Below are 12766 nucleotides of genomic sequence, written 5' to 3'. Positions count from 1 at the left end.
CAGCTGTCAATTTTATCCACACTTGTGCTTAGTGCTTTCCAGTGCACAGTGCCAAATCTGGCTTTCTCCCTTTTAGTGCACTTTAAATGATGAAATCAGTATAGGGTGTGAATGCAAAATGAACAATGCAGTTCCTACTTTTCCCCCTTTTGTTCGTAGCCTAATATGGCTCTAAGCACATTTCCTGGCTGTCCTCTCGTGTTGTCTAGGGTCTATGCTGCACACTCTACGCTCCGTCAAGGCCGGATTGGAATCTGAGGGTTAGTCTTAGCTCTAAGTCTCATCTGTTCTATGGCCTGCTACTAGAGGTTGGCTCTAGGCTGCCTAGGTGTGGCTTCTCCAATTTCTGTCTTTTGAGAGCCGGGTCAGGTACTCAGGGATATTTGGGGACGTGTTCGGAGTGGCTTGGCCTGAGGAGGTGGCTCACTTACCAATTTAAAATGTTCTGCCCTGGTGGTCCGATTCTGGGACTCGGACCCGTCCGAGTCTGGGTGGTCTGATTGGAATTGGTCCGACTGGTAGAGTCGGACTGTCCGATCGGACCGCCGAGTCTCAAAATGGGTCCTACTAGCACATGGCAAGGTCCGCTGGTAGAGTCGGATGGTCTGGTCGCATAGTTGGTCCGATCGGACCGGATGGTCCGATTCTAAGGTGGTGCATCCGAGTCAAACGGTTCGATTGGTAGATGGTCCAACTCCGAGAGTCGGATAGTCCAAGTGTTTGATTCTGGGACTTGGACACCTGCAGCCTGGTCTGACTGCGTTTGCCACGGCACAGTCGTGGGGGCGCGAATGGCGAATGCCACGTGTGAGGGTCCTGGTATAAGCTCCAACTTTTCAGATCAAACAAGCACAACTCAAAGAAGGTCAAGGAATACTTGGAATGGCTGGGCGATAGCAAAATGACCGGATCGAATCCCTTCTGTACTTGCACTCACAGTCTCTCTCTCTCAATGTCTGACTGCAAAATGAGGCTACCCTTGCCTTTTGAGCCTTTTATTGCCTTGCTCAAGTCTCCTTCAACCTTATGGTTTGTTGGGTATTTCACTCATGCCTCACTTACGCCTACGCTCACATCGGAGTGTTGGTGATTAGTAGGACACTGGGGCACTTTTTACTCTCTGTAGGAGAGGTTTTTCCCCCCTAACTTATGGTATTATTTCGTATGTGCTTATGACACACACTTACGGGCACTTACCGTATTCGGGTGTGGGTGTGAACACCCCCCTACAACCCAAAGGTTTAAGGGTTGTACATTGTACTTTCAGTTTACACTCTTTCAGTCCATTTTTGCATTGGGTGTCGTGCTTCACTCTCACACTGTCTACTATTTTCTGTGCTGAGCTTCGATCCTGCTGTCCTCTATCACATTTGGTATCAGAGCATTGGCTCTGCTCTGCTTAGTTCAGGTCCTGCCCAGCTCCGCTCAGCCTCCAGGAGCTTCTTGCTCAGTCCAACTGTCTCCAGCAGCTCCTGCCATTTCCCTGCTTGCCAGCACCAGTGCTGATAGTATCTAGCAGCTCCTTGCACAGCGCCACTGCTCTGCGCCACCAGACTGCAGCTCGCTAGTCTGCTAGGGAGTTTCTCGCCCCTGCAGCTTCCTGCCCTGAGACCAGCGTCCGCCTGGACCAGTGCCCGCTCCGTGTGCTGCGCTACCTGCCTTCGACGCCTCTGTTCAGGCATCGTTAGCGACTCCGGCTCCTGCCACGTCAACCTCAGGCGTCAAACGCCTCTTGTCCGCCCTTGTGCCACGTCTACTATTGCGCCGCCTGTCACCCGTCAGCACCACGCTGACCACCCCTCGGACCTGACATGCGCCAGTGGTCAACGACAACCTCTCAGTACGTCAGGTATTTTAAATTTTTTAAAAAAATCCTTTCATTCCAGATAAATTTTTGGAAGAGGGGATTCCTACGTAGCAGCACAGCATTCAGAAACGTGTTTGGGACACATTGAATGCAAATTTCTGGCCAAATTTATCAGACATTTTGGGGCTTTTATGTTTTTTGAGGACATTGGCATATGAACTGCAGCTACAGTCACATAAAGATTGTTTTGAACACATTTGAGGCAAGAAATTTTGGGGATTTTGCAGGTACGGTGTTGCTGAACACTGATTGCATGTTGGACTGCGTGCATAACATATAGTTTTGACAGAGTGCACCTCTGTACACTAATTATAGAAAGTTATTTCCTGCAATTTCTGGAAATTTTCAGATTTCCAATGTAGTCCTGCTTCGACATTGCTCTTTTGCATTTTTTGGTAATTGAACATCATGGCAAATTAGGGAGGAGATATTTTCACCTATGTATCCAAGGAGGACAGATTGGATGGAAGTAAGTGGAAAAGAAGCTCAACCTGGAGTTGTGGCTCCAGCTACTCCTCCTCAAGGAGGACGTGCACCACGGGCACCTTAGCCTGCTCCACTTCAGCCACTTCCCCAAAGAACAGCAACTCAAAAAGCATGGGATACACGGGATGCACAGGCTTTGTCGCTGATTGCATTGGTAGTTCAGCGGTCAATCATCCCCCACATTTGTTCAGCAGCTTCTTCACGAGAAGCTTGGCTAACTTTGGAGCAGATGTTTGCAGGCAAGAATGAGACTTGCATCTCTGTCTTAAAGAAAGAGCTAGAGACATTGAAAATGGATGAAGGTGATTCTATTCAGGATCACTTGAACAAAATTCAGGACTTGCGAGAGCAACTCATGAATGTTGATATTCGGATGCACAGATGATATCTACCACTTTGAACTCATTATCTCCTTCGTACTTGGCTTTTCATACGGCTTTAAATCTCACAATGAGGATTGCTGCGCAGCCAATCACTTTTCTTTAGTTAGTCAGTTTGCTTCTAGAGGAGGAGCAAACACGGAGGAATAGTGGTGTGGATACTATAGCAACTGAGCAGGCTTTTATGGCAAGACAGAAGGGCAAAGGCAGCCAAGTGAAGAATGCTCCGCAGAGTTCTGGGACTTCTGGCACATCACAGGCAAATAAAAAACAAGGGGGCATGCAAGCCAAAAAGGGTAAATGCCATTACTGCAAGAAGCCAGGCCACTACATTACTGAGTGCAGAAAGCGCATCGCCAAAGAGAAGAAAAAGGAATCAGGAATGTCTGTTTCTGATGCTCCTTCCACTGCTACTGAGTCCGCGTCCTTTGTTGCAGACATGGACTATTGTTTTTACACATGCAGTTATGACACCTCTTAGGCAGATCGAGCATTCAACTCTACTGAGGATGCAGACACTTGGTTTTTTGACAGTGGTGCTTCCAGGCATATTACATCTCGCAAAGATTTATTTGCATCTATTCATGCAGCTCCAGTTGGCAAGTCTGTACAGTGTGCCAACAATGCATCATACCCTGTTAGAGGTATTGGGGAGATTGTGCTCACAGCCATTGATGGCTCTCTTCTCCGCCTACAGGATGCTTTATTTGTGCCAGGCATAAAGAAGAATTTGCTTTCTATCTCTTCTTTATCACGTTGTGGATTGCAGGTCACATTTGATGATGACCGATGCATGGTGAGAGACAAAGAACACATGACTTTGGTCTTGACAGGCACTTTATGTCATGGGTTATACGGGTTGGATGCTCTTTCGATTGATCAGTCAACGTATTTGACATCCACTCTTACTCCTGCTATGATACAAACAGAGTTATGGCATGCTAGGATGGGGCATGTAAACTTTGGCAGCTTGATGCTCTTACAGCGTATGCAGATGCTAGATGGATTACCTCTACTGGAGAGACCTCCTGAGCACTTGTGCGAAGGATGTATTTTGGAAAAAATGCATCGTTTTTCGTTTCCCCATGATGTGCTTTTAGAGCAATAGCCAGGTTACAGTTAGTGCATTCAGATGTATGTGGGCCTATGCAGACGAAGTCATTGGGAGGATGTTACTATTTTGTGACTTCTTTTTTGAAGCAGAAGGGCATTGTCCATCAGTACACTACTGCTTATACTCCACAACAGAATGGGGTTGTAGAGAGAAAGAATCGGTCACTCGTGGAGATGGCCAGATGTATGCTGAAGGCAAAGAGCTTGCCTCACAGTTTTTGGATGGAAGCTGTCATGTGTGCTTGCCATGTTTTGAACAGATGCCCCACCAAAGCTTTGAAGAAAATTACACCTTTTGAGGCTTAGAACAGCTGGAAACCTTCTGTTGGACACTTTCATACCTTTGGGTGCCTTGCATATGCACATATTCCAAAGGTACTCAGGAAAAAGTTGGATGATAAGGTTGTCAAATGCATTTTTATGGGATATAGTAGTGAGAGCAAAGGCTACAGACTCTATGATCCTGTTTCTAAAAAGGTGTTTGTCAGTAGGGATGTACTATTTGATGAAAAATCAGAATTGTCCCTGGATGGTTTAGATACATATCAGGCTGCCCGTGATGTATTTGAAGGGCTGTTGCCCATTACATTTGGTGATTCAGCTGGAGTTTCGGCGAGTGAACTCAATGTTCAACCAGCTACTCCTTTGGAAAATGCAGAAAATCAGCCATTGGCTGATCTGAATATTCAGCAAAGTGCTGAAACTGAAATTCAGCAAGAGCTTATACACAGTCAGGAGGCAAGACAAATGCCTAGATGGTATTTACAGACTATGAAAGATAGTCATCTGGATGCACCCTTGGCTGGTTGTACTAGAAGGCAAGCTCGTATGCATGATACTGCACATACCATGGAGTTCGTTATGGCAGCAAGCACCCTTGATGGTAAGGAGCCTGAATGTTTTGAAGATGCACAACAGAGTGTGCATTGGATGGCAGCAATGAAAGCTGAATTGGATTCTATCAGTAAGAATCAAATATGGGATTTGGTTTCTTTGCCATTTGGGAAGAAAGCCATTGGAACAAAATGGGTCTACAAGCTGAAACGGAATGCAGATGGATCCATTGACAAATACAAGGCAAGGCTTGTAGCTAAAGGCTATGCACAGAAGAAAGGCATTGACTATGAGGAGACATTTGCTCCTACTTCTCGCATGATGACCATTAGGTCTATGGTTGCTTTGGCTGCCCATTATGGATGGACTGTACATCAATTGGATATTAAAACTGCATTTTTACATGGGGAACTTCATGAGGAAGTATATGTACAGCAGCCCATTGGTTTTGCAGTTGAGGGCTTGGAATGCTTGGTCTGCAAGCTGAAAAAAGCTTTATATGGTTTGAAACAAGCTCCTAGAGCTTGGTATGCAAAGATCGATGCTTTCTTGCTTAGCCAAGGATTCATAAACAGCTCATCTGAGTCTACCCTTTACGTATGTAAAGAGGGGGGATCCATGTTGATCATTTGTCTTTATGTTGATGGTCTCTTGCTTACAGGGACACATGCTGATCAGATTTCAGCATTTAAACAAAATTTGCAGCAAACTTTTGACATGTCAGACTTGGGGTCTTTGCATTATTACTTGGATATTCAGTTCATACATGATGCTAGAGGTATTGGGTTATCATAGTCAAGATACATTGGTAAACTTCTTGAGAAGTTTGGATTACAAGATTGCAAGCCAGTCTGTTCACCAATGGAACTTGGACTTAAACTGTCATTACATGATGGCAGTGATTTGTTTGATATACACACATATGCTCCAGCAGTTGGATGTCTTATTTACTCATGCAATACTAGGCCAGACATACAGTTTGCAGTTTCAGCCCTAAGCAGATATATGTATCAGCCACGCATGTCACATTGGCAAGCTGTTAAGCGTGTCTTCCGTTATTTGCAAGGTACTAGATCTCTTGGATTACTTTATGCCAAGGGGGGACCACTACAGTTACATGCTTACAGTGATTCTGATTGGGCTGGTGATTATGATTCATGTCACTCCACTAGTGGCAATTGTTTCTTTCTTGGCTCGTCTTACATATCTTGGCTTAGCAAGAAACAGTCCACTGTTGCTACATCGTCATGTGAAGTTGAATACAAGGCAGCTTTCACTACCACAGTTGAATGCGTATGGATTAGACGCTTGCTTGCTGATCTGGATGTATCTGTTACAGAGCCTACTCCTTTGTTCACTGACAGTCAGAGTGCCATTGCAGTGGCACGGAACCCAGTGTTTCATGCACGCACGAAACACATTGAGATACATTATCACTTTGTCATAGAGAGGCTACATGTAGGTGGTATCAGCCTTGTCTATTGTTCTACCACAAGTAACGTGGCAGACATCTTCACCAAAGCTCTTCCTTGTGACAAATTTGAAGCATTTTACCATGCTTTAAATTTGATCTCCTTTGGTGGTGGATGATCCTTGTACTCTTGATCACTCTTCACTCCAGGGGGGTTTGTTGGGTATTTCACTCACGCCTCACTTACGCCTACGCTCACATCGGAGTGTCGGTGATCAGTAGGACACATGGAGCTCTCTCACTCTGAGGAGACTCAGGGTAAGCATCCACTACTACATGATGGGCACCTTGACCTAGAATCACTCAATCAGCGGATATATCGACTTGACAGTCTGTCTATAGAATCCATGGCCTACCTAGCAAAAATTGATAGCTAGGACATCCTACAAACCTTATCACCCTAAAGTCCAGATAGCATTCCATGCTCGCAACTGTAACGTGGAATTTAGTGATGTAACCTTCCGGTTGTCTTAGACTCTGGGGCACTTTTTACTCTCGGTAGGAGAGGTTTTTTCCCCTAAACTTATGGTATTATTTCGTATGTGCTTATGACACACACTTATGGGCACCTACCGTGTTCGGGTGAGAACACCCCCCTACAACATTAAGGTTTAAGGGTTGTACCTTGTACTTTCAGTTTACACTCTTTCAGTCCATTTTTGCATTTGGGTGTCATGCTTCACTCTCACACTGTCTACTGTTTTCTGTGATGAGCTTCGATCCTGCTGTCCTCTCTCACATGGTTGCCCCTCTTGTACCCATCTACTCAAGATTTAGATTTCATGCCCCTTTCTCCCAGTTTTCAGCCTGTTTTCAGCAGCAGAAAATCCTTCTGTTTTTCCCGTTTCCTTGGTCCTAATCCTATCCTAGCGTAACAAACATAAAAAACAGTGGACTGAGGTTGATTTACCTACTTGCCTACTCAACAACAAACCAAAATACTTGTTCCGAAGATCAAACCACCTAAATCTCCAATCTATCTCAAGCACTGGTTCGGGCTGAAAATCCAAAATGAAGGGAGCCACAAGCTCAACCCCCGAGACCTACGAACCGCTTCTTGGTCAAGCGTTTTAAGCCGAGCGGCCATGGCTACCTCTCACATAGCCGACGCGCCCTCCCTACCCATAGGATGTAGTGAGCTTACCTTGATGCCCGATCGAGTACCCTCCTCTCCCGTGCACTCCGGTAGCTCCACGATCCTTGAGGCAAGCTCAAGTAACCTCAATCCCTCTCCAACAAGCTCCATCCTCCATAGCCGCGCGAGACAAGAGAAGAGTAGAGAAGAGAAGAAGATGAAGAGAGGAGATGGGGAGCTTCTTCTCCTCGATCCCTCACTTTCACTCACTCACTCCCTCACTCCTTCACACTTACTCACTCCCTCTCTCAAGCACAAGCAAGAAGGCAAGAAGAAGAGAATAAGAAGAAGAAGCTTTTTGCCACACACAAGAATGAGCTTCTCATTTACTTTTCAACTTTATATACAAAACCCTAAATCCCTTTTGGGCGGTCATCCCCTTATCCCCTTTTTTACCTGACCGGCCGTGGCCTCTAGGCCCTTTTTCCCATTATCCTCCTATCTTCCTAGCTTCCTTCCTACCGCCCATCTACCTTCACAAATTGCACGGGTGAGAGCCCCGCACTCTTAAATTAAATAATGATGCGCCCTACGCCTTTTTTACAAAAGTATTGACTTGCACTTTTCCTCGTGCGCCTTTCTGCTTGCTTTAGGACTTTTCTGCACTTCTTATGTTTCCACATTCTTCTTGGCGTGCCTTCATCTTCTGTTTCACTTTTGCCTTGGCCTTGTCTTCTACTTTAGATTTTCCGACTTTTTCACCTTGTTCGTTTGAGGGTTAACACTTTTTCCACCCATCCAACCTCATTTTGGCCTTAGGCTTTGGATCCATATGTGCTCTTAATCCTGTTGACTGTAGAGTAGGTCAGAGCCCGATTGATGGTATGGAAGAAGCGTCCATTAGATTTGTATCCTATTTGTGTCCAATGGAAAGATTTTAGTTAATATCTTTATTCTGATCTAGCTTCTTTCATTGCTTGTGTTTGCACATTGGTTTCGTGCATCTTTTTAGCTATGCATTTACCTCTTGGACCAAGTCTCTTCCTCTCTGTGAAGTGCTGCTAGAAATGTTTTAGCTGTCCTCACTCTTTAAATGGCCCTATCTCTTCCTCAAGGCATCTCTCTAAAGACGGAGCTGATCTTGGAGACACTCATCCAGAGGTCTTTAGTTGACCACAGGTTTTAGAATGGTCTAGCCACAGATCTGTGCATTGGACTCTTGAATTATCATAGTAGAAGTGATTGGGAATCCTGACATTGCCAAAAATCCCTTTGATTCTCTCAAGAAGAACAAGCTAGATAGGAGAGGGACTTGATATTTTGCTAGGAATAATGACAAAAAAACCTCCTTTGTCACAACCTATCTATCCTGGAAAAGATCTTGGCCCCTGCTGCCTTGTCTCTTTAGAAAGCTAGAGAGAACCTTTGGATCTACCAAACTCCATTGTGCACCAAGATCCTATCCTTGATTTAGAAGATGGAACTCCTCCCTAGTTCATTGCTCTACTCCTTTAATGGCATCAATTCATCTTTCCCTTGTGTCCTGCAAAGCATCTACCATATTAAAACCTTGGAGCATTATCCAGTTTTTGACAAGAGGTGGAGATTGATTGAGAGTGGTCCAAATACGACTTTATCTTGCTGACCATTGTAAACAGCGAGTGGTACAACGAGAGTGTCATCAACTGCCATGCAGATCCACATGGCCCCTGGGACTGAGAAGCCCACCCTGCCTGCCTAAATCTCTCTGTCACCTGCTGCCGCAGCCTAGTATGTGAAACTCTACCTTGGCAATAGATTCCGACAATAGTGGGAAATCCTATCTGCAGAGAGATAATGGTCCAGCATCCTGAACCATGAAAAGATCTACAGATCCTCCCACTATTTCTCCATATAATCCTGTCTAATAATGCTCTGGCTGTGCTGAAATAAGTGTCTGCCAAAGCCTTGCATATTCCATGAACGATCCCTACGGGGGAGTGTATCAGTTCTCAGATTGCAGTTGGTGTCCTGAGAATAGCATTTGCTCCTTCAGTATGCTCAGTTATAGTCTCTGGACCATGCTTTTTCCTGCATTTTGTTGAGGGGATCAGGTCACCAAGGTTGAAGGGAGACTGAAGATGATTGGGATGGGGCTGAAGATATTAGTTGGAAATTTTTTAGGCCATTATCCATTAACCATTTTCGCTTCTCTAGTTGTGTAATCTGTTGTATGAGAATGCCATTTCTACTTACCATCTTTTTTCTTTGAGCAGAGTGCTCTTTAATTAGTTTCTTGAGTGTTGGTCCTTGAGTTGTATAATATGAAAGAGGTGAGACTACTATGACCAGGACAGTCAGACTCCACTGCGTGAGATGGGATGGTTCTGATATTTTTTCACTTAATGAGTTCTCCAGCTATTGAATTTTGAATATTTCTCTGCTGTGTTTTGCAATTCAAAGTCATTACCAAATTGTGTGCTTTGAAGTTTCAAACAGTTGCTTATGCAAAAATGTTAGAACAACTTTCATTGATGATTTATGAAATAGCAACATTTCCTGCTTGGCAGCCTCTTTGGTTGAGGCAAACAAAACCATTGTATATGGATCTGGGTTGAACTCTTCCATTGCTGGTGAGGAGTCAATAATCTTTGTGCAGTTGAGAGATGCATATGGCAACAAAGCTCCAGCAGATCCAAGAACAGTGTTGGCCATTCTTAACCTTGGAGATGAAGATGAGACCCGAGCACCTGGAACTAACATTCAAAATAAGACGGGCTTGTTCAAAGTAACCTTCATTACCAAGAGATCTGGGCAAAATAACATCCTTGTGCTGTTCTGCAACATTCCTGTTGATACTGGGACCCCACTTACAAAACTGGTGTACCCAGGTAGTTCATTCTGCAACGACTTTGTGCTTTAGTCTTTTCACTTGCATCATTCCAGGAATGCATTCAAATGATTGCATTTTTAAAATATTCAGGTCAAATGGAAACCATATACAAGTAATCAATGAACATGTGGTTTTATCAACCTGCATATTTTGTTTACACGTTTATTTATTCAGGAGAAAATACATAAATATTTAGCAACCAAAAATATGCTTGCTTGATCTGTTTTCCTATTTCTTGAGTTGTGATGTTAAGTTTTTGAGAAAAGAATCTTCATCGAGAGAAATGGAACAGATGTGTCATACAAGTGTGAGCTCCTAACTTCATAGTAATGAATAATGATGTGCAAAGATAACTCTCAATTGGCCAAGACTTAAGATTGAGAGGCCCTGCCTTGATGGTGTGACCTTGGTGCTGTGCCCTCTGCTGGCAGAGAATTTGGTACATGCATTTGGAACTGTGTGAAGGGCCTTCTTGACATCAACAAAGTGTTGATATAGTTTCTATTTCCCTGTTCTGCAAGACCCATCACTTGAGCAGCAAGAGTCAACATTACCTCATAGAAGCCATCACCACACATCTAAGGGAACCAGACATAATAGATATGAAGAGGTAGATACAAGTATGATTGTGGAGCTGAGCTTCAACTCGTGTGATAGTATCTTTATGTGTTTTGCCTTCAGGAAATCCAGCCCTCTAAGTCCCTTGTAGGGCCTTAAATGGCTGGATTTCACTTTTATGGTTGAGGAGGATGACCGCCTCTAGGCAGTGAACCTTGACAGGCAACCTTCATTGGATACTCTATATAGAGGATCAGAGTGGTGGCACACTTTGAGAGGAAGTGGCACATTGGCCTGAACCTAGCCACTTGCCTTGTAGATGGATGGAGATATGGGGCTTATTAAAGGGGGCCTTTACAAGATTACAGTGGGATCTAGGAGAGTGTTGGATGGATTTATTCCTTGATAGATTATATGGTGTGACCTTCTTGGTTACACTACTAGGTGGGGGAAGAGGATACAGATGAGCATGATTAGAGCACAACTAGCAACCATCTCCCACTAGCATAGAGAAGAAATCTCAAATGAGTTCTTATATGGCTATTGGAGGAGGCTACATGACAGCCTTAGGCCCAGGAAGATATCGGTCTTCCTATGGCTTGTAGCTCACAGGAGCTTAGCGGTTGGCACTTGGCTTGGATACAATAGGGACCTGGTGGCATGCATGAGATGTGGTGAGCCACAGAAGACATAGAGACACTACATATGGGACTGCCCTAGAGCTTAGAAGGTATGGAGGAGAGCCCTCAAGATGATATTCCATGTGACACAATACAGACCATGGTGGTTGGTTACCTAGGGTATGTAGCTGTTTGAAGTGGATGCAACAATGGAAGCATAAACAGGTTCTAAAATAAACTGCTGAACACAAGACAAAAGAGAAAGAAAGAGAAATCATAGAACACTAAAAGGAAGAGAACTTAGAAGAATGCTCAAGAAATGGAATCCATATACCAAACATGAGACAATCGCATACAATAGTGAGTCCCTGGCTGCGTGGGCACTAGCATTGGCTTCCTCTCTCCAACAGAACTTCCAGGCGAAGAATGATTGAGATTGATGAGGGAGCCCATAATATATAGGCCAAAATAATGTCATAAATTGCAGTAGGTCGGCTAGCATTTATTGCTGGTCAGCGAGCAATAAATGCCTAAATAAGCATTATACTAACCACAAAAAAAGCCTAAATACTTCAATAATGCCTAGCAGCCTAGACTCACACATGAGCTGAGTAGACTGCTAACACAATCTCTCAGATCATGGGTGATTTGATACAATACAATGATACAATGATAATAACTCATCATAGTCTATACAACAAAAACCACCAGAATAGGACCATGGATACCCAAGCAATGGGTGATCAAGCCACCACCAAGGTGCCTCAGAGAGAACTTGAGTGTCGATGCTGATTGTATTAGAGCTTGAAAATAGAGAAGAATCATAACAAAATCTTTGCGTCTGTCAACAATGTCTTGCAGTAGTATACAAGACCATCCTATCAAAAATGACTTTGAACATACATGAATATGGATTTCCCACCTTTGGCCAAGACCACCAAAGTGTCTTTTCATGTGAGCTCGAACCAGGAGCCAATCCCGCTCTCTGTCAAGTAACGATCCATCATGAACCTAGAAGTCAATCCCAACTCCAAGAATTTAAAACTGCTAGACTTCAGCCAATGTGTTAGGGAAGTCCCTCTTTGGAATGTGTGCACCTGTATACCTGTATAGATGAGGTTAATTTGGCCTAGTTCACCACCCTCTCACACTCCCTCTTTGGCACTAGAGAGTCATGAGGGATGACCGCATCACTTGCACTAGAAAGCAGGAGGGGCCGCCAAGCCCTCTCTTCGGTCTGAAGAAGATAATCCTTGCCTTTGGCCTTGGCTATATTCTTTTTTTTTTCCAAGTAAAATGTGGCTGATTATATTACTAAAAAAATTTGATTACAATGGAGTGCTCATTCTCAACAGACTAGTTGGAGCTAATGAAAGTCACAAGTACATCATGTATATAAGCCTCTCAAGGCGGTTTGGGGGGGATGGGGGCAAGAAGCCATGGAGGGGTGGTGTATCGCCATCTGGGGGGGCAACGGCGGTTTGGGGGGG

The 12766-nt window shown here is 44.3% G+C and overlaps 1 protein-coding gene across 2 annotated transcripts in view; it reads left to right on the top strand.

The window, feature by feature from the left end:
* The window catches only part of LOC148020139 (protein GAMETE EXPRESSED 2-like), a 303365-nt gene that overhangs the window by 24648 nt on the left and 265951 nt on the right, over nucleotides 1-12766 (top strand). For both annotated transcript variants that reach the window (XM_087700423.1, XM_087700424.1), the window contains exon 9: nucleotides 9776-10096. In XM_087700423.1, the coding sequence (XP_087556549.1) occupies nucleotides 9776-10096 (321 nt within the window). The remainder of the gene's footprint in view (nucleotides 1-9775; nucleotides 10097-12766) is intronic.

Source organism: Lygodium microphyllum, chromosome 19, assembly GCF_053477565.2.
Source record: "Lygodium microphyllum isolate KBCC chromosome 19, Lygodium_microphyllum_v1.1.10, whole genome shotgun sequence".
Lineage (NCBI taxonomy): Eukaryota > Viridiplantae > Streptophyta > Polypodiopsida > Schizaeales > Lygodiaceae > Lygodium > Lygodium microphyllum.
The sequence above is the reverse complement of the archived record's forward strand: the minus strand, read 5'-3'. Positions and strand labels throughout refer to the sequence as shown.